General features: G+C 42.2%; 1 protein-coding gene across 1 annotated transcript in view; it reads left to right on the top strand.

The window, feature by feature from the left end:
* Positions 1–1,152: 1,152 nt before the first annotated feature.
* The window catches only part of IKZF3 (IKAROS family zinc finger 3), a 35,977-nt gene continuing 15,811 nt past the window's right edge, over positions 1,153–21,318 (top strand). The window contains exons 1-4 of the mRNA XM_054281667.1: positions 1,153–1,220; positions 5,806–5,859; positions 7,085–7,195; positions 20,881–21,141. Coding sequence (XP_054137642.1) covers positions 1,214–1,220; positions 5,806–5,859; positions 7,085–7,195; positions 20,881–21,141 — 433 coding nt within the window. The 5' untranslated portion in view covers positions 1,153–1,213. The remainder of the gene's footprint in view (positions 1,221–5,805; positions 5,860–7,084; positions 7,196–20,880; positions 21,142–21,318) is intronic.

Here is a 21,318-nt window from a genome sequence, read left to right as displayed (position 1 = left end):
AGAGATTTCCAGGAGTGCAGAGTCAGGTAAAGGAGCTGTTGCAGGGCTCTGGAGAGCCTGCAGACCACAATTTCTGTTTCTGATCTTCAGGTGAGTGATCCAAAGGTGGGATCACACTAAGGAGGGTCACAATTAGCACTGGGATGTTTTTATTGGCTGGGAAAACCAGGCTTGTTTGATTTGTGCACTTAAAATAAAAATAGAATGAAGATACAATTGTTTCTCTGAGGGCAAACATGAGGGAAAGTAGGGATTTAAATCAGAGAATAAATCTGGCAGGAAGAGAAAATGGCTGTGGATAATCCTGGGATGGAAACCAGAGGCTTCTGATTGCTGCATATCAATCCCAGGTCTTCCTTAAAATTTGTAGAACCAGGAAACCTGCCTAATTAACAAATTATTCTGGGAAGGGGTTACAGAGATTAGGAATAGCCAAGAATTGCTTGATTATCCCACTTTTTTTTTTTTTTTAACATTTTATTTCTAGAATCTTTTTCCAAGCAATGGAAAAGCACCAGTGTAAGAAGCAGCCATTGGCACCACACAGGAAGTGAGTAGGAGAATCATGTTTCCATGTTGTTATCCTGCTCCTGATCTATGATAATTTCTGCTTGCTGCCTTTGGGTTTGGATCCAAGTGATGAGCTCAGATCCCGATTTCACTTCTCACTTCATCAACTGCTTTTGGGCCTGGAGTGACCCCTGAATGTCACCTGCTGCTACCCCCTATACTCAAAGCCCTGTTCAGGCCCAGTGTGGAATGAACTTCATTTTTGGAGTCTGTACTAGATGACTTCGAAATTCATATTTGTTCCATTTTATTGAAGAACTCTCTACTTTGATTTTCTGCTGAATAGCAACGCTGCTTTCTTAAGAAAACCATCTCCACCTAAGTTCTCTTTACTATTATCTCAGCCATAACTTTAACACACAATCCGAGGTGTGCCCATTCTGGGGATGAAAGTGGGTGGGGGCTCCCCCGATGGGGAACCCCCTGAGGGGTGAGGGTCCCCTGCGAGCGGCGCCTCCGAGGCAGGCGGGATCGGAGCCGGCACCGGGACCGGGTCCGCTCCTCTCGCCGCCGCCCGGCGCCGCTCTCCGCCCGCCGAGCGCCCGCCGGATGTCACGGTGACGGGCGGGAGGCGAGGCCGGTGCGCTCCGCTGGCAGTCCCGAGCCCGCGCGGGCAGGTGGAGCAGGGAGCCGCGAACGGAGCATGGAAGGTGAGAAACGACCCCGCTCTTCCCCCTGGACCCTCTGTCCCGCCGGGGCTCGCAGCGGCTCCATCGCCTCAGGGCTTTCTTTCAGCCGCTTCTTGCTGCAAACAATTCGCAGGCTCTGGAAAAGAAATTGAGTCGCGTGTAGCAATTAAACGGGAAACGAACGGGGCTTTTTGCCCCCTCTCTGTTTAATTTCGGAGATATCACAAAGTGCGTGATAAAGCCAGGGTTTAGAGCGTGCTTTATCTGCTGTTCTTATTCTGAGGTTTAACGAATTCAAGGATGTCTTCTTTCTTCTCACCTGTTAAACATGCCCATAATATTCAAGGTCGGCCAAAACTGATCTGGGAGTTAATATTGGGCTCTGGAATAATTACCTGTCATTGAAAAGCAGCGTTTCTGGTTTTTTTAACAATCCTGGCAAAGAAACTTTGCAAAGCATCACTTGGTTTCTTGTTTCAAAGGTGGAGATTCTTACTTCAGTACTTTAAGGTCTTCAGTTTAAATTCTGTCCTGTCTCAAAGACTTGAGGCTTTTGGTTATTTTAAGTTAGCTGCAGATGCCTATTTAAAAATGCATTTTCCTTTGCTGAAGGCTTTTAAACTATTTTCCTGTAAATAATCACTCATTGAATCTGACTGAATTGAGAATGTTGCTGTTGGAGAGAAGTAACTAATGATTTGAAAGAATGGGTTTGGGGGCACTTTGCCACCTAAAAATGCAGCTTCATTTTCTTGATCGAGTTGGGATCGCTGTCTTTTTGGGAGGAAAACTTTGTGAGGTGTGTTGGAATAGTCTGCAATTAGAAAATAATAGGGTTTCACTATATCTGAGGTTATCTAAGAAATCCTTTCTTTGGTATTCTTATTTCTTGTGCGCTCAAAGTGAACATGGAAATGTTCCTTCAGGTTTTGGGTCTGTACTTGAGGATGATGAGGGTCCATTAATGTGCCTGAGAGTGCTGGATTGGGGATGAAGTTAGTGTTGTAATGTGTTGTCCTTGGGTGCAGTAACTTTCAGGGGTGTTTCTGTGGGTCTTGGACAAATCTCCGTGCCCTGAGGACAGAGGGACAACACGGCTGACTTGGATTTTCCACACCCAGTGTGTGGAGGTTTGGTAGGGTCACAGAGCAGCAGACAGGCCCTGGCCAGGGTGGGTGTTTGAACCAAAATTTGTCTTTAACTTGATTGTATTTCTCCATGAATGATTTGGTTTTGTGATTACCAAAAGAACTGTCCAGCTGGAGCTGTCAGCTCCAGGCTCTGGGCTTGGATCAACAGGTTGGATCTTGATGATTCTAGTGGATGTCTTCCAACTCAGGACATGCTATGATTCAGAAAATCCTATATTGAATCACTGAGTTTATTCTGCTGAGTTTAGAAGGTCGTATGCACCAATATGAGAAAAATATCCTTAATTATACACTGCTGATCAGTGTGTAATATCAGTGCTGATCAGGACTTTTTCCCAAATGACATGTGCACTTAAAATACCTGTGAGATTTCACAAACTATATGGTGCTTAGGAGCAGCAAAGTATCAGAGACCCCACAAAGAGTTTACTTGGCCCAAGTGACTTCTTCAGAAAGCCATGGAGGATGTGGATGATGAAGAAGTGCATTCAGTGGAGACATCAGCTAGAATTTCTCTCCTTAATGGCCCAGTGTGGGTTGAAGGTGAAAAACTTGTTGGAGTGGAAGAGGTTGAGGGGTGTACATAGCAAAAGCACTGACTTCAGACAAGAAAACTCTCTGCTTCTGCTCCATCGACTGTGATGGAAGGACTAAGAGCAGATGGGACTTTCAAAGGTGACTCCTTCCCTGTGCTGTTGAGCTGAAAAGTGCAGCCTGCAGGAAAAAGGCAGCATTCTGGTTTCATTTTGGGGACAAACAGGTGAAATTGTAATAATCCAAAATATACCTCCCATTCTGTATTAAAGACAGAAAGGAATCAGGGTCATCAGCGATTTGAAAAAATATCCATTTTAGGGGGCTTAAATTTCTGGTTGGCTGTTCTGGTCAAACATCAGGATAAAATATGATTAGTGATGTGTACTAAAATACCACAGCACTTTTTTAGCAAGCTATTTGAATATTTTGGCTCCCTTTGCCTATGGGTGTAGAACACAGGATGGCCAAGGATTGGTTTCGAAAGCACACGAATTTTACTTCTGCTTTGTAAATGCACATTGTGCCTCAGCTGCAGCACACAGAGAGCAGCGTCCTCTTCCCATGCACCCCAGCCACTGGAGCTCTTTGAAGCTTGGGAAGACAAACGAGTTCTGTAAGTGATTTCCTGCCTTGTGTTTTTCTGAACATTTGGTAGAAAAATAACTTTATTGGTGTAGAATCAGGGGTGGAATTTACCCACATGTTGTCCTGTCACCATGAAGGATATGGCTCAGGATAGGAAAGAGATCTGAGGTTAAATATGAAGGGACCACTAAGGCTTTAAGAAGCTGCTGGAGATTGATGCTGTAAAGAAACCAGGTGCTGGTGAGGGGAGGTTGGAGGCTTGAAAGTGAGACAAAGACCAGGATGTTTCTCAAGCAAGAAGAGAAACATTCTATGGTGTGGCATTGCTCTTATCTCTTCTGAAGGGTTATCCTGCCCAGCAGCCATTATGGGCATGAAAACCTTGTGTTCAACAAAATATGAATAAATTCACAGACTCCATCTCAGCAAGGAGGAGATGAGGAGGCTGAGCAGGTCCTGCTTGGCTCTCGTGGGGTTCAGGCAATGCTGTTCTCCAGAAAGTTGTCCTGCACTTCCAGGGAAACCTGAAGAATCCAATAATTTATAAAAATATAGAGTTACCCAGGAATATATGTAGAATTGTTGGAATTCAAGCAGTCATGTAGAGGTTCTAGATCTTTCTTCCATGACCTCCCTGGAGATCAGGGAAATGCAGAATTGCTGCCAAGGTTTCAACAGCACCTTGGGGCTTCATCCTGGGGCTTTGACCCAAATGGAGCAACTGTGCAGGGGTTCTGAATGCAATTAAAACCAAAATCAAATGTTGCAGAATAAGGGAGATTTCATTTAATTATGTGCAGAATTGCAAGGGTTTGTGTAATTTAAGTGTCTGTGTTCATGGAATCACAGTTTTGGGATGGAAGAGCATTAAAGCTCATCCAGTTCTACCCTCTGCCATGGGCAGGGGCATCTTCCACTATCCCTGGCTGCTCCAAGCCCCATCCAACCTGGCTTTGAACACTTCCAGGGATGGGGCAGCCACAGCTTCTCTTGACAACTTATTGCAATGTAAAGTTAAAATCAATGTTAGAAAAAATTTTGTTCATTTCCCCAGAATTTACTGATGTTTTCTCACCATTATTTTCTGTATAAATTAGTTAATTTGCTTCTTTGTACCTCAATTTTCCTGGCATAATCGAATGAAAATGAGAAATTAAGGACTATAACCACACTGTTCCTTGATCTGTCTTACTTACTTCAAAATATCAATTCAATAAATATCTGAACTTTTCCTTATTTAATTCTGTGACTATCTTTATGATGCAAGGCCTCTATTTTGTTGCACACATTATCCCCCCTCCCTCTATTCATGCAGTTTTTTTGGAGTACCTCTTCTGATACCATGCTGCCTCGCTGGAGAGTTACCAGAGCTTTATATTTTAACGTTGCAGAGACCACAAAAAAGTTCCATATGCAGAGGAGGTAAAGGCAGATAATTATGGGGTAAATGTCACCCGTGGTTAACACCTCATGCCCGCTGCCTGGGTGTTTCTGTTATGTAACTGCCAGGAAGAAATTTTCCTGGTCCAGAAACTATTATTTTTTAAGGTTCAAAGCTGATAAAAGATGTTATGGCATGTAAAAAAATAAAGAGGGGGAAAAAGCTATAGGAAAGAAAGGAGGAAGGAAGCAGGTAACTGTGCTGTGTTAAGAATTCAACCTCCAAGCAATGAAATCTCAAGGCAGGGAGGTCTGGAGTTAAGAAATAATGGGACAGCTCAGGTCTGGGCCTCCAATTTAAATCAAGAAGTGAATTTTGGACACTGGGCAATGGGAATACCTGCAGCTTGTGCTGGCTCAGAGCTCTGCTGAGCCCCCAGCACGCTGGGAAACCAGGCTGCACGGGTATTCATTTGGCTGAAAAATGTTTAAAATTCCTAGCATTTGATCCCTTTTGGAATTTCTCAGTGGGAATTAGACTCGCATTCCCATGAAAACCAAGTAGAGCTGGTGAAGATAATGGGGGTTTCCCTTTGTGTTGGAAAAAGAATGTAAAAATATCTTTGTGCTTTAGAGAAATTAACTTGCCACAGAGTTACTACGGCTGCACTGTGCTCACAGGGTACTCAATGAGTAAATTGAAAGCTTGAGGTACTCTGTTCTATAATTTTTGAAGTTAGAAAATCATACTTAATCCCTTTTCTGGGCACAGGCCAGTGCTCAGGATATAAAGAAGTGAAGCATGCTACTAATTTGGTTTTTATTTCTTTGAAACATTTTCTTTTTCAATTTTACTTTCAGCCAAGAAAACAGGAATTTATAAGATTGTAACAAGTGTGTTGTGAACTGTTTCAAATATTAGACAGCTCAGGCTGCTTTTCTGTCTTTTGCAGATTCACAGCCCGGGATGGACCTCAGTAACCCTCAGGAACAGCCTGTAGCTGCAGGTATTGTGCTGTTCAGTTGTGTTTTCCACCCTCTCTTGACAATTTTATATTTAAATTGAGAAAAATACATGAATTGTAGCTGCTTTAGGGTCCCAGAACACTGTATAACAGTCAAAAGTATAAAGAGGGGCATTGAAGACAAAAAAAGTAAATTTTAGAGATGAAATAAAACCATGGAACTTCAGTATAATTCTGGAAAATTATAGTGAGGTGGGAAAAAAGGACTGTATAGGAGGAAAGGAAATATTTTCAGGAGAAAGCTGGAAGTTTTGATTAGGGAAGCAAGAATAATACAATTCTCTTGGTTGACTGCATTTCTAAAAATATGAAAACAAACCTCCTGAGTGAGTTTGACAAGTGTTTCACTTTCTTGTTAATCAAAAAGTCGAGCCTCTTTTCAGCTCCAATGTAATATTTAGCTTGAGAAGGATCAGAGGTGTTACCATCCAGCTGTCAGTAGGTTAAAGAATTTACCAGTATATTCACAGTGTTACTGTAAATTTTTAAAATTCCCATAATGTTAGAAAAAAAATACTGTCTGTTTTTTAATGAAATATTGATTTGAAATTTACAGAAATACACATAATATGGAGCTAGTTGGCACTGTGAGGTTAATGAAAGAGGCTTTATTTGAAACACTTTACATGAATAAATTTCACTACAGTTAAAAATGTGTCTTTATTTCCAAGTAGAGAGGCTGGGATCTCTGGGATGCTGGTCTGCATGATAATGTTGATATTTAAAAATACACACGTGGAATAAGCAGAGAAGTGCAAGTGGGTTCAAAGAGGCCTTGATTACATCTGCTTGAGCAGTTTTCTGGCCCAAGGCCAGAATGATTAAAATTTTGCCCAAAAGAACAAAGTGGAGCTGTGATTCCTTTGCCTTGCTCCAAGGAGCTCCATCCCTGAGGAGCTCTCAGCAGTTGTCAGAGCACCTATGACAGAGTTAGATACACTGGATTTTATTCCTGCTGCCATTTAGAATAAACTCCAGAATATTTGGATCTGAGCAAAAGCTGAGAATGTGTTCCAGGTGTGTGTGAGAGTTTGTGTAGGATTTTGGGAAGTGAAATCATTCCCCAAAGTGCATCTGTAAAAATAACATTGTGGGTACTGTCAGCAGTGCTGGGAGCGTGCAGGTGCTTTCTTTGAGGGAATCACCTGGAAATATTCTTGGAGAATAAATAGTTAATTATTTTTTGCCCCCTTTTTTTCTTTTCCAGAGGAACAAGAGGATTTGACAGACTGTAATCTGAACAAATCCCAGGAAATGGAAGGCATGGATAATGTGGAAGATATGAAGGAACACAATCAGTCTAATGAAGAAGCAGGAGGTAAAGTAGAGTTGGAATTCTGATAAATAATAATTGTATTTTGTCTTTTTATTCATCTGATTATGCTATGAGAGCATGCCTTTAAAAGGAATAGCAATACAATTCATTTGGAGCATTTCAACACATTCTAAAGAGGAGCAACACTTTTCCATCAGGGAACCTTACGTGCATTTTAGCAAGGTCAGTTTTACAGGATCTGTGAAATATGGATGGGAAGATAAAAGAGCAAGTGCATCTGGTGAGCCTCTAATGTGTGTGCTAACAAATTCCTAACAGCAGTTTGCATAGGCAAATCCTGTGTGAGGACTGCAATTTTTATTTATGCTAAGTACTTTCATACCTAAAAAAATAACTTGATAATTTATTCCTTTTTTTTTTGAAAGAAAGAACAAATTATCTCAAATTCACAGAACCACTTAGACCTGTAAAATTTAAAACTGTAGCAGCAATGTTGTATTTTAAACTGGGGGTGAAAGGGAGGTTGGTCAGTTTTCCATGTTTATTGATGAAGAAAATACCCTTCTTATAGGTCTGAGAGAAAACATAGGGATTAATTAAAATAGTAAATTAATATGTGCTGTCTTTAAAAACCATCAGGTCCTCTTCATTAATAGATAGAAAATAACAACAGCTCCTGAAAGTTGGCAATTGTACAGAGCTCAGGGTTTACATGTGTCCATGGCACATGTGTTGAGTTTCTTCTGTGCTGTAGAATCTCCTAAACTGAAATCTCAACATTGAACAACAGTTCCTGCCCATGACCTCAGAGTGTTGATCCGTGCCAGGGGCCTCAGCCACAGCCAGTGAGGAGTGTGCCTGGTGCAGGATGTGGGGCACGTGTCCTGGGCACGGCACACATGGTGTCCCCAGTGTCACAGGGCCTTTCTGTGACACGAGCCCATGGCAGTGAAGCAGCACCAAGGGAAATTACGGCTGTGGCTTTGGGTAGGAGTTTGAGGTAGAGTTTGTATCACATGAATCAAGTAAATCACTCAAGAATTCTGTGTTTTGGCTGTGTAAGTAGCTTTGGTTGTTCCCTCTAACGTTGATGTGATTATTTAGCAGAGGTTATACTTTTGCATTATTAAAGACCCAATGTTTTTATTGGTTAACAAATTGCAAGCAAACATAAAACACTCAAGGGAGTGGTGAGAGGAATCTCACTCAAGGATCTACAGTGCCAGTACCTGTTACTGCTGGTGTCTGGCCTTTCTGGGCATTTTATGGACATCACACAGGTTTTCTGACCAAATTTGGGTGTCTGGATTAGGATGAAAAGCTTCATGTCCCCAGAGCAGCTGCTGCTTAGCAGGACTTTACAATTGAGATTAGCTCATTATAGATATCTGCAATGTAGAGCCTGCCTTGGGCAGGTGAGTTCTGCTCTGCTTACCCTAAATACAGAAGTTTAATAGAATAGACAGAATATGGAAGACTTGAGCATTTCCTACAACCAAGGCAGCTGATCTCTCAGATCCCACAGGACATCAAATATTCACAGCCATGCTCCAGCTGTTTGTCCACCCCTTGCACCAATTCCACTCTCACTGGCTCACTTCTCCCTGTGCTTTCCCAGTGTCCCAGCCCTTCACTCCTCCTGCTCACTGAGCTGTGGGTGCAGGAAGCCAGGACAGGGTTTCTTTCCCAAATCCCCCAGTACTGTCCACCTGAGAGGAGTTGCTGTAGCTTCTTCCCACCTTCCCTTTCCAGGAACCATGTCCATATTGCTCACATGCAGTGTCCAGGCATGAATTTGTTTTTGCTGTCTTTTCCTGTTCTCTGGCTGCCCTGTGCCTACAGAACCATTTCTCATCTTCTTTTCCATACATTTAAGTCAGGAACAACTTGGACACGTGAGAGACTGTGTCAGTACAGCTTTTACCATTCATTTTTTATATTGCTGCTGATCTCTTAAAGTCTCTTTGCCATTTGTTCTGGAATGCAAACACTGAAAATTTACATCTCAAAGACAATGCTATAAATATCAATAAAACATCATTTCCCTCCAGCAGCCTCCCTTACCATTAGAGCTCATTCATTATAAAGTGAGTATGAACCTTCACTACCACAGTGCCCCATTCCTTGCTGCTCACTGTTGGAATAAATCCATGACTGCAAGGAGAAAGCTGCTTCAAATGCACAAAAAAGGTACCTCCAGCATCTCCATGTGAAATGGCACAAAATAAAATATACATAGTGTTTGCTTCAGTGCTTCACACACTGTTCTCTGCAGTCATTCTGATACCGGAAGCACAATAAATCTTAAATATTTAAGCATGCTGTGCCAGTACTCCAGGCCCTGCAACGATCAGTAGGTGCACTTAAATTTCCTCCCAACAACACCAGTTCAGTTGCTGTTAGAGACTGAAATTCACAAATAATCTCAGTTTTCATGTCATGCCCTCTATAAAATAGCAGCAGCTCTGTTAGTCCCTGAGCAGTCCTCGTGGGTCACTAACTACTGTCTGATTTCTATAAATGAAACCACATTTTGACAGTGCTGTCCTGGTGGGAGGATTATCTTTTGGGGATCACTAACCCTGGTAAAATGAATATATAATATTCTCCAGGATCACAGAATAGAAATATCATCAGTATTGGTGATGGCTTTTGGGGAAAGGATTATGTCCTGCTTACACCTGAAAAACCAATTGGTTAATAAAAACCAAAAACTTCCTTTCTTTATTTGGCACGTGGAAACGATCACTAATCCCCTCATTTTATATCAAATTTAAACAGAAATAATGAAAAAATGTTTATGTAGTTCTCATAAATGTTAATCATGTTTGTGAGTGAGCAATTCCACCTTCCCAATTCATGGCTGATGACAGCCTGCAATAGAAACCTCTCCTTTTTCTCTCCTGTACCCCCACACGATCCGTGCCCCCGGGGTTTGTTCCATCTGCTGAAGGCCATCATGGGAACACGAGGCCACTGACTCATGGAGACAGATCAGGCCTTTGATAACCTGCTTTCCACTGCCTTACTATGTCTGTAACATGTTTTTCTCCAGCACAATTATGGCTGGTTTTTCCATGTCTTGTCAGCCATCCGTACTGAGTAGGAATCTCCCAGTTTCTTGGACTGTGTTTTTTTGTGATTCTTGCATTATTCATGGGTGACACTGTGAGTATGATGTGGGGAATTATTCTGATGCTTTGAACAGAAGCTGGACCTCTTTAAGTCTAGATATTGTCTGATTTGGTTTGATGGAGCCTTTTATATTAAAAGTGATGCTGGGACCCTTTTAAAATCTTACAGACAGTTAATAAAAACACTAAATTAATGCATAGGGCTGAAACACCATAGCTGGAGCCCATTTGGTACGGAAAAAATCCACTTTTCCAGCAACCAGTTTTGTATTTGTACTTCTCTGAGCCTGTGCAAACACACCAGCTTCTGGTGTTTTTTCTGTGTGCCCTGACACAGGTGAGATGCCATTCCATGGAAACAACTCAACTTGTCCTACTCCACCCCCCTGTTAAACAGGCTGCCATGATGATCAGTGCTAACTATCAGGCAAACAATTAGGCAGCAGGCTATAGTAAAATGGTAATTAAAAGCTTGATGGGGAAGAAGGGAAAAAAAAAAAAGAAACAAAACCCCCTTTTCTTGCCTCAAGGGACTGGAAGCTGCACGCTGTGGTGCACATGGTGTATGCTTGCCTGCAACCATAAAAATACACCGTTCCCATGGTGCTTCCTGTGTCTAGTCTGAAAAGAGACAAGCAATGAGAGAGGAGGGGGGAAGCTCTTGATTTCCCCTGTTCCTTTATGTGCCCCCAACACTGTTACCTTCGGTGGCCAAAGTTGGCACATCTTTAATTTAAAAATTAAATTAAAAAAGCCACGTTCCTTCCTCTGGGAGTCGCAGTCAAGCACGAATGTTTAATTATGTCTTAATTCTCTCAGCTGTTGAGGCAGACAACTTTTGGGGTGTTATGAATGTCAGCGAGCTTTCATGGTTGTGAGCTAAAAAGAGATGAAAGGCACATTTGTGGTTTATGGATGTTAATTGCCGCTGCACTGAGGTGTGTGAGGGGGGCGGTTGAAAGGCTGGAGAGAGGCAGGAGAGGTGACAGAGCCTCACTGGGGCGCTCAGCGAGGTTCCAGCGGTGCTGCAAGAACATGCACTTATCTGCCTGGAAAGGAAGTGCCGTTTTTTATCAGAATATTTCATCTCCCAAGCCCAGCTCGAGCCCCGGCGCTCATGGGACTTGGGGTTATCTCACAACATCAGCAGAAGTTCACTGCAAGGGGATTTCTGTAGTGTTAAACCCAACAAGGAGCCTGTGCTGAACGGGTCAGGCTTCTCTGGGGGCTCTACTGGGACTGAAAGCCGCGTTTTCCTTATCAACAAACGATCCTCTTGACTTTGTTTGAACTCTTCAGACTGTGCCGTCAGCGGCAGGAATGCTGCCAGGCACGCTCGGTGACATCAACGGGGCGGTGGTGTCACCCAGCCTGTAAATGATTGACATCAGCTGGACTATCCTGAGCGCTCAGCACTGACACAGACACTCGGATACTCTGATTGCCTGCAGATAATCAGGAAGTGCAGCTATTTCTCTTTCTAATTAACCCATTATAGTGATTGGAAAATAGAATTTTCTTGTGAGATATCCTGACTCCCAGTGGAAGCTTTGAGACAGAACAAGGGCTGGAAAGAGAATGGGTGCACAGTTAATCAATAGATGATGGCCTTCATCCCATAACTTTTTAAATTCCGTTTTTTCCCACTTGTTCTACAATGTGTATCTTGGATCCATTACAAAATAATTCTCTGAAATTACAGGTGAGAGAAATATTTATTCCTTTGGCATCGAAATAAAATCGAGTCCAAGACTGATGAGTTGTGATATCTCCCCAATCCCCCCAGCAGAAAATAAGTGAAGATGCAGAAAATGGCTCTGGGAACTCAAATGACATGTTATTGTAGGAAATAATCTATTTTTGGAAATACAGATTAGTGAAAAGGAAATCAGTTAATGGGGATGAGTCACATTTTGCCCCCAAACCAGGCTGTTCACTTGGCACAAAATGAGAATTGAAGGGACAGGTTCACTGTTTGTGCTACTGAAAAAGTTTCGAGAAAGGGAAACAGATCCACAAGAGTCAAAACTTTGGTAAAATACACAAATAGTTCCCTGAGCATTGGAATTGATGGTTCTTTTAACTGAACTGTGCAGAGTTTGCAGCGGGTGCTCAGCGCCTGTTTCACCTGGGGATTTGCCGTGTCCTCAGCGCTGCATCTCTCCACCTCTTGTTCCGCCTTTATTTCCTTCTGCTCTGCAGGAGCTTTGGGAATTCATAAACTGGGAGCTGGGCTGGCTGTACTCCCGAGGAGCAGCGTGTGGCTGCGCTCACCTGCCGTGCGTGCAGCTCCTCTCCTGCTCTCCTGGTGCAGGAGCTCCACCTCAGGATCGGCTCCGGGAGCTGCAGGTGCTCCCGAGTCTCTGCTGCTCACAGTGACCCCGAGAAAGCTTAAAAAGTCTCTTTTCCCAGCCCAGTGCTCGAAGAAGGAGTCAGAGCTCTTCATTTCTCTGTCTCAAGGTTGTTTATTGTTTCTTATGTATAAAATTCTTTCTCCTGTCCAGCCGAGGTTCGCTCAGCAAGACAGTCCCAGGCACTCTGCCTGCCCCAGGGCGGTGTTATCTTTTTATACTAAAAACTACATGTACAATATTTACAATAACTTCCCAATACCTATGACCTATGTTAGACAGTGAGCTTCTACTCTAAACCAGTCTAAAAGTGCCAACATCACAGCAGAAGATGGAGGCCAAGAAGAAGGAGGAGAAAGGCTGGACAGGCCCAGATTCCTCCATCTTGCCCCCTGAACCCCTGTTCTAAAAACCCCAAAAAATCTATTTTTCACCCCGTGATAAATTCACTATCATTCTACTTAGACTTTTGCGGCTTGCAGATCTTCGTATAAGGTTGGTAATTTTTTCCATGTGTCACAATCAAAGCCACCGGGGTCTGTGCCAGGGTCTCTGAGCCCCCTGGCAGGGGTTTGGGCAATTCAGGACAGCCAGAGGAATGTCCTGAATTTCAACACCCAACCAGCATTTTGAGCAATCCTGCTCTTCCAGGGAGGGCTGGATTTGTTGTCCAGACTCCCGGGAATGTTTAGGATGGGAAAAAGCTGTAAGTTCTTACAGCTGTAAGAGCTGTGAGATCAGTGTTACTAAGGGAACACAAAGTGGATGCACTCGTCTCTCTACAAGGCTGTGCTTAAAGTAAACTACAAATATTTGATTAAAGAACCTCAAATAGGAGACAACACAGGTGTAATCTAAAATTCAAGTCAAGATTATTTGCTACTGGAATTTTTTTATAGTTCAATCAAATCAGTTCAAGGTGTTCAAGACCATCTGAACCAAGCTCCTGCCTTCAGCCTATATGTGTTAAAATTCCTCAGGTATTTATCACAGCTTTCCCTGTTCTTCATGATATTTTATCTTATTTTCTCTCCACATTTAATTTTTCTTACAAGAATATATTGCACTGTCAGGAAGGCTCCTGGGAGATGAATTTACAAAGATGAAATGAAATGATACATTGAATTTCTCAGGTTTGAAGTTCATTTGAAGCACAGTTGACCAGAGCCGACCGTGCCTGAGTGGTCACATTAGTGATTGGTCCCCTGATATAAGTAATGCCAGTGATTATCTGAATTTAACATGTGGCCTTTCTCAGTCTGACTGTTGGGTCCAGATGTTCTCTGATTAACTGTCTCATTGAAGTCTGATTTAACGGTTGTGATTGTATCAGCCTTGCTGGACTTCAGGAATTGTCATTTTAGAAATGCTTTCTCTGGTTGATGGTATCTTAACGGCAAAGGAAGGGAAGAGCTTGTGCAGTTTCATGTTTTTCTGTGTTTTTTTGTAAGAGGGAGACTTAAAAGATATTCAAATCTGAAAGGATAACATTAACAGGTGTCAAAATTCAAATAAATTTCATCTGGGACAGGTGTTGGAAAACCTGGGCCCTTCAGGCCTGAGGATGTGGGATGGCATTCCCTCTGTGCTCCCCTCCAGCACTGGGGGTGTAGAAAGTTGAGTAAAAATGGCAAATTATTGCCACTTTTTAATATTAAACAGCCAAAATAAAATCCCATGGTAGTTTCAGCATACACTAGCTATACTTTTCCAGCCCCTAGTCCAATTTGTCCCAGGGAAGATCATTCTGCTTCCCCAAATTCAGTTTGTAGTTTCAGTTAAGAGCATTTAAATGCAGTTAAATGAAGTTAAATTCCATTTCCTTCTCTAAACTCAGCACTGCACAGTGTTGCTGTGCACTTTGTCCTGTTTTACTCCAGCTTTGGGAACACTCAGTTTTGGGGACTATTTCTCCTTTACCCCTATTTCTGTTAGCATAACTTCAACATAATTTGGAAACCTTTTGAATGAAAATCCTAGAAAACACTGGAGTATGATTAGGCAGAAATTACAATAGAAGGGAAATACTGTGTGTGAAATCATAGATTTCCACAGGAATATTAATCTTTACAAGAAAAATCCTTGTTTTAAGTAAGATGCTTGAAGAACCAGTTACATAATTCAAGTTTCCTGACTCACATGAGCTTGGAAACGATTTGTGTTGTTTGGTAGCTGTTATTTTGCAATTAATTGTACAACTAGATAAATTACACTATGCTTTAATGATGGAGAGGCACTGATATTAATGAAGTAGAAAATACACATCTGAGCACTTGGAAAACGATGCCTGGCTGATTTTTTTTATTTTCTTTCCAATTCTCAGTGCTGCATTTCAATTTGATTTGTTTCTATTTTTGTTTCAAGTCACAATAAAAACAAGGAGACTCATTACCATTGAGCCTGCACTCCACAAAGGGGAATGATGAAAGTTTCTCTCCTATATTTAGAAGTGAAATTTCCACCAGGTGCATTCTTCACTGGGTCATTTAGGAATTACCCCTCACATCTGCCTTATAAAGCATCTAAACAAAATAAGTACTATATTTTTTTGATTGAAATGACTATTGAACAACAGTACTAAGAAAATACTAAAAGGCACAAAGATAAAATAAACCCAAAGCCAATATTTCCTAGTAATAAATACAATATTTGGGACTTTTAGTGCAGAAGTCTCTGCTTTGGCCTGTAGTGACACAAAAAAGGACCTGAGGAATGGGACAGGCCCAGAGTCTGCACCCTGCAAGGGCATTTCTTGTCACCATGTCCTGGTTGGGGTGGTTCTCTCTGCTGTTGGCTGCAAGTTAATTCTGCTCTGAGGTGATTGCTCTTTCTTTGTTGGCAAACAATGATCTCATAGCAGCTGTTGGGAAAAAGGGAGCCCAGGCTGGAGTAAGAGGGAAAACAAACCAGGGTGGGCCAAAAAGGCTTGAAATCTTTTCCCCTCCCTAGATGGATATCTGCAGTGGGGTAGAAGAAAAACATGGAGAAAAATTGTCTTAACTCAAATAGTGTTGCCTCATTAAAAAAAAAAAAAAAACAAACTAATGTTGCTATTGTGTCATTTCACATTTTATAATTTCCCATTAGTTACAATCTCCAAATTCTCAGTATATACATGTAATTGTTTTCTTCTTGTTTGAGGAAAAAAACTTAGGCATAGCATAGTTTATTTTAATTATTTTCCCTTGGTTTATAATTTTTATGGGATGAACTACTCTCTTTCTTCAACAAGGATAATGGAAATTTTTTATTCATGACTTATCTTTGCCCCCAGTGTGTTGATTCCATTGCTGAGGTGTTTCTCACAAACATGCAGGATTCTGCCTTGAATCTGGAAACTCCACTCACTTTTTCAGCTTCACCACTGTCTGAATCTCTCATTCTGGGAGGGGAGCAGCTCTGGCATGTGTCTGTAGGGTTTTGTGGGGATAACAGTGATGAATCATCAGTTAATACCTGTCAAACCCAGGTAGTCACAAGAACCATCCAATATCGACTCCCTTCTTGTTCCTCAGCATCTGAATCCCATTAACAGCTGTCAAAACCTGGTAAACTATTTATATGCTTTCACAATTTGTTTAATTGGATAGTTAGGAAATGGCATACAAGAAAAGCTTTCCTTTTTCCTTCTTTTTTTTTTTTTTTCCTTTAGTCTGGCTGAACATCTGTAGCATTAGGGGCTCATTATCTCTGAATTGGCACAGCAAATCAGCAGCATCATTAAAATGCCACATTAAGATGATTAAGTTTCTTTGTTACCCAGTTGACTTTTTGCATGTGCTGAGGGTTTCACGATTATGACCCCACTCCTTGTAAAACACTTGAGCTACATCACCCTTTCCTGCCGTTGTCTTTAATGGCTTCTGGGTTTTATTCCTTGTGCTTTTCCCATCGCTCCTGGTAAACTTTGCTTAACAACAGGACAAAACTTCGGTTTTCTCCTCTGTATTTGATGCCAGAGTCTCAGATTAAATGGAGAATTTGGGGGCTTTTCCTACTGAAACTTCCTCCTAGAGAAAACAGCTAAGATTCAGAAACCCTCCAACTTGCCCTCATTATTTGGCTCTCTTGATTTTTTTATTTCTGCGTTCTCAGCCTGGAGAAGGATTGTATGGAGATGTCAGAGCAGCCATCCATTATCTGAAGGGACCTAAAAGAAAGCAGAGATGGGCTCTGCTTCAAGAACAGGAGTGACAGGACAGGGGGGAATGGCTTTAAGATAAAAAAGGGGAAAATTTTGTTGGATATTTGGGAGAATCCCTCCCTGTGAGGGTGGGGAGGCCCTGGCACAGAGCAGCTGTGGCTGCCCCATCCCTGGGAGTATCCAAGGCCAGGCTGGATGGGGCTTGGACCAACCTGGGAGAGTGGAAAGTGTCCCTGCCCAGGGCAGGGGGTGGGACTGGATGAGCTTTAATGTCCTTCCAACACAAACCCTTTGTGATTCTATCATTTTATAGAGCACACACAAGCACTGTTTGGGTGGTGACTCAGTCTGAAGTTGCCACCGCAGCTTTATTTTGGATTTTTTCCAGAACCCATTGTTTTTACAATGTTTCAGGTGAAACAAAAATATTACTCTGGAGTATGTCTTTCATCTTGTAATCATCTCCCCAGGAAATGAAACCATGTGCATCAGCCTTAACGCATCACACCAGCACTTTGTTCTGTAAAAGCTGCAGCTTTTTTTTTTCCTCAGTGTATATTAACTCCATGAACTGCCTCAAGAAAAATAGTTCCCTGGCTTGGACTCTATGAATGCTTTTTTATTCTCTTACAACCTCCATACTTGCCTAATAGAAGAGATGGTAGCACTTATTTTTTCCACTGTGGGAACTTTGTTAGTGTTTTTAGGGATAATTGTGTTTTTCCTCAGTTAAATTTCTCTATTCTACATGAAGTCACAGCTTCCTTCCTCTTGATAAAGGCAGACCAGTCTGGAAACTCCTTGATCTAATAAAATATGTTGATATGATTTTTAAGTGACAGATACACACCTTCCACACATCTGCCAATCTCCTGATCACGTGGTATTCCCTGTGCATGCCAGTGCAGAGAAAAGTCTGGGCTGAAAAAGTAATCTGGTGACTCCAGACTCTGCAATCTCTTGGTTAATTTTAGTACAACCTATACCAAGCCATCTTTTCCTCAGACTTCTTTGCACTTACTCCTGTCTGGCTGTCAGGAGGTGAAGCAGCCTCTAAACCATCGCAGGTGAAAAAATCCCAACCCTTCTAATTCATATTTGGGTTAAAAAAGTCCATTCTCTTGTGTCTTTTCTTGGTGCCAATCATCAGAAGGTGAATTTTCCCGTGGAAATCCTTCAAATATCTACAGGAAAACACTTGAACTTTGCATGCCATGGACAGCTGAAACAGCCCCTGTTTTTAGCAGAGGCAGTGATGGAAAAGCCTTGATCAAAACTCAGGTGCATCCTCCTCAGTTACTACAAGGAAACACAAGCCTTATGTGCAGTGTGGAAACTGCAGGCGTGATTATTTTCCACGGTGGAATCATAAGAAGATTTGCCCAGTTTGCACCAGTCCCCAAGGATGTGCCATGGGGGGCTCAAACCAGCGCCCACACTGTGCCACACAGGCCCTGGCACAGCTCTGGAGCTGTGTGCCAAGCACTGTGGTGAGAAAGAGAAGCAAACAGCACAGAAGCCTCTGCTGGAGGTCACAGCTTGGCCTGCACTGCTGAAAACTGCGTGAGATGCAGACGAAAGGTGAGACGTTGAGTAGAAAGTGGGAATTGAAATTGTTTCTGAAAGCACCAACAAGGTGCAGCTGCACTGGGTACTTCCTTTTACCATGCTGGGCAGGATGTAGCAAATTATTTTGGAACAGCCTCCTTTTGAGAGGGAAAAAAACAACCAACCAACCAAAAAATCTTCTTTTTTTTTTTCCTTTTTGCCTCCTGGGAAAGGGATGGGTGTTGAAATCTCCTTTCAGCAACTGGCAATCATTTTTCCTTGGAAAATGGAAATGGTTGTATAAACTAATTTTGAAAGAATCTTGATAACAAGATCACCCTCACACCCTTGGACGTGGAGTTGGCAGCAGAAGGCACCTGCAGAGGAAGTTCTGTTTTTGTGGAAGCAGGAATCTGTGGGATGTGAAGCAGAGCTCGGACTGAAGGATTCACAAAGAAAACCAGCCCATTTTTGGGTGAATCTGGAGCTCCCTGTGACACACTGAGAAAACACCTGAACCAATCTGAGCTCATCCAGGACTGGGGCAGCAAGTCCCACCAGCAAAATCCAAATATTTTCCAGGATAGGGGATAAAACCACACAGAATGGGAGAAAACCTCTTTCTTCCATCAATGTCCCCATCCAAGGAGAGCACGAGAGGGATCTCAGAGTTTTCCACAATAGTGTGGGGTCTTGTTTAGGAGAAAGGAACCATCACCCACCTATTTCCCCCAGCTCAGCCCAAAGTCAGACAGACTGGCAGAGCTTAATACAATCAATTAGGACAGAGGAGTGATTTTCTCCCTAAAATGTAGCTGAAAATGTTGATTTCATGAAATTCTAGGTTGCCAGATCTTTGTTTTTCAGCGTCGCTTTTATGTCGCCACCTCATTTTCACTGCCACCCATTGTTTGTTCTCGGCATTTGATGTGGTTTATTACTCAGAACCAGAGCTAATACATATTCAGCAGTTCATGTTCTGTACTTTGGAGAAGGGACAAGTGATTCAGTGCCAGATTGAACTGTCTAATCCTGGGCTGGAGGGAGGAGCAGGTGGCCAGAGAACAAGGCTCAAACAGGAAGCCATGTGCTGCATCTCGTGGTGCTCCTCTTCACTCGGTAGCTTGAGGCACAACTTGAGTTCCAACCTTCGTCTGTCTCTTGTCAGAGGACCATGGAATGGTTTGGGTTGGAAGGACCTTAAAGCTCATCCAGTCCCACCCCCTGCCCTGGGCAGGGACACTTTCCACTCTCCCAGGTTGGTCCAAGCCCCATCCAGCCTGGCCTTGGACACTCCCAGGGATGGGGCAGCTGCAGCTTCTCTGGAAACCTGTGCCAGGGAGGAATTTCTTCCATATATCAAACACAATTTTTCCCTTTTTCAGCCTAAAGCCATTCCCTCCCGTCCTGTCACTCCAGCTCATGATGAATTGTCCCTCTCTGTCTCTCTTGTGACCCCTTCAGACACTGGAAGGTGCTGTGAGGTCTCCACACAACTCTTCTCCAGGCTGCCCCAACTTTCTCAGCCAGCTTTAAGCAGAAAAAAAAGCTGTCCTGGCAGTTATTAATGGTTTTAATGGAAGTGCTGGTAGTTTTGGAGTTAATTATGGAAAGGAAATTCAGCACCCTAAGCTGGGAGTCATCAGTTGTTTATACAGTGTGACCAATTTGCTTGCATTTTCACTCTTAAGTAAATCATTAGCTGCCTGTTACATCCAGCCTTGTCATGGAGCTGCATTCATTTAGGCCATGCCTTTGGATTCCTCTGGACTGGCTACAGGTCCAGGAACCTGTTTGAAAGCCACGGATGCTGATCTTCAGGACGTGTCAGGTTCTTTGCCACATCCTCACAAAATCAGGAAAATCTTTTGGCATTTCTGGGATACATTTATTTATCAGGAAACCCTTACCCTGTCTCTGTTAGTTTTACTCACTTAGTAAATCAAGATTATCAACTGCTCCTCGTATATCTGAGAGCTATGGATAAAAACTGTGATTTGCAAGTGAAAATTGGGATTATTGGTTAGGCTTAACTAGTGGGAATCTGTCCCATGGGAGAGCTGGGAGTCCTTCACTGATCAGACATATTTCCTAGGCTTGTTCTAAGCACCAGAGGTTCCACAAGAAGGTATAAGTTTTGAGATATAATTACTTATTTAATTTGTGTCTTCCTGTATTACCAATTTACAGAAGCAACCTGAAATGCTGATTTCTATAAAAATAATATTTGTGAGTGGTGTCAAAAAGTGTTTTCTTTTGAATCCTGGCTAGTAATTTCAGGAGATGTTTGTACTGTCTTATACATTCATAATCTGTAGAAGGAAATTCTCAAAGATAATTACCAAGCAGGTTAATTGCTTTCAAGGGTTATCTCACTGTAAGTGTCCATGCCCAGTGCAGTTCCACATCTCAGCTTCATTTCTTCATCTGCATATTTCAATAAAACTTTTAGGAAGATTGATACTGTTGTTTTATATAATCTTTAGTGCATTTTTTTAAAGGTGGATAAGATTAGCCTTTTTTCACTCCTGTGCTTTGTTTTATCTGCAGATGATGTGATTAAAGTGAAAGGTGAATACAATGAAAGAGAGGAGAGTGCTTTAAATTCCGAGCCAATGGAAAACCTGGAAGAATCTGAACTGCCTTACACATATCCCAGAGAATATAACGAATATGAGAGCATTAAACTGGAAAGACACTCGGGTTCATATGACAACGTCAGGCCAGCTAGTGGAAAGATGAATTGTGATATCTGTGGATTAGCCTGCATTAGCCTCAATGTCTTGATGGTTCATAAGCGTAGCCACACTGGTAAATATCCCTCTGTTGTTCTTGTAAGAGCTGGACTACTAAAAATAAGATAATTTATAATCTAAATCTTTATTTTTAAAAAGAATACCAAAATCAAGGTTTCCTTGTTCCGTCCTTGACGCCACATGTGATCTTTATCAAGTTACACACTGTTCTGTGCCTCACTTTACCCACCTT

This window comes from Melozone crissalis, unplaced genomic scaffold (assembly GCF_028551555.1).
Source record: "Melozone crissalis strain CALT ecotype California unplaced genomic scaffold, PUWL_Pcris_2 ptg000032l_1, whole genome shotgun sequence".
NCBI classification, from domain to species: Eukaryota; Metazoa; Chordata; class Aves; order Passeriformes; family Passerellidae; genus Melozone; species Melozone crissalis.
The sequence above is the reverse complement of the archived record's forward strand: the minus strand, read 5'-3'. Positions and strand labels throughout refer to the sequence as shown.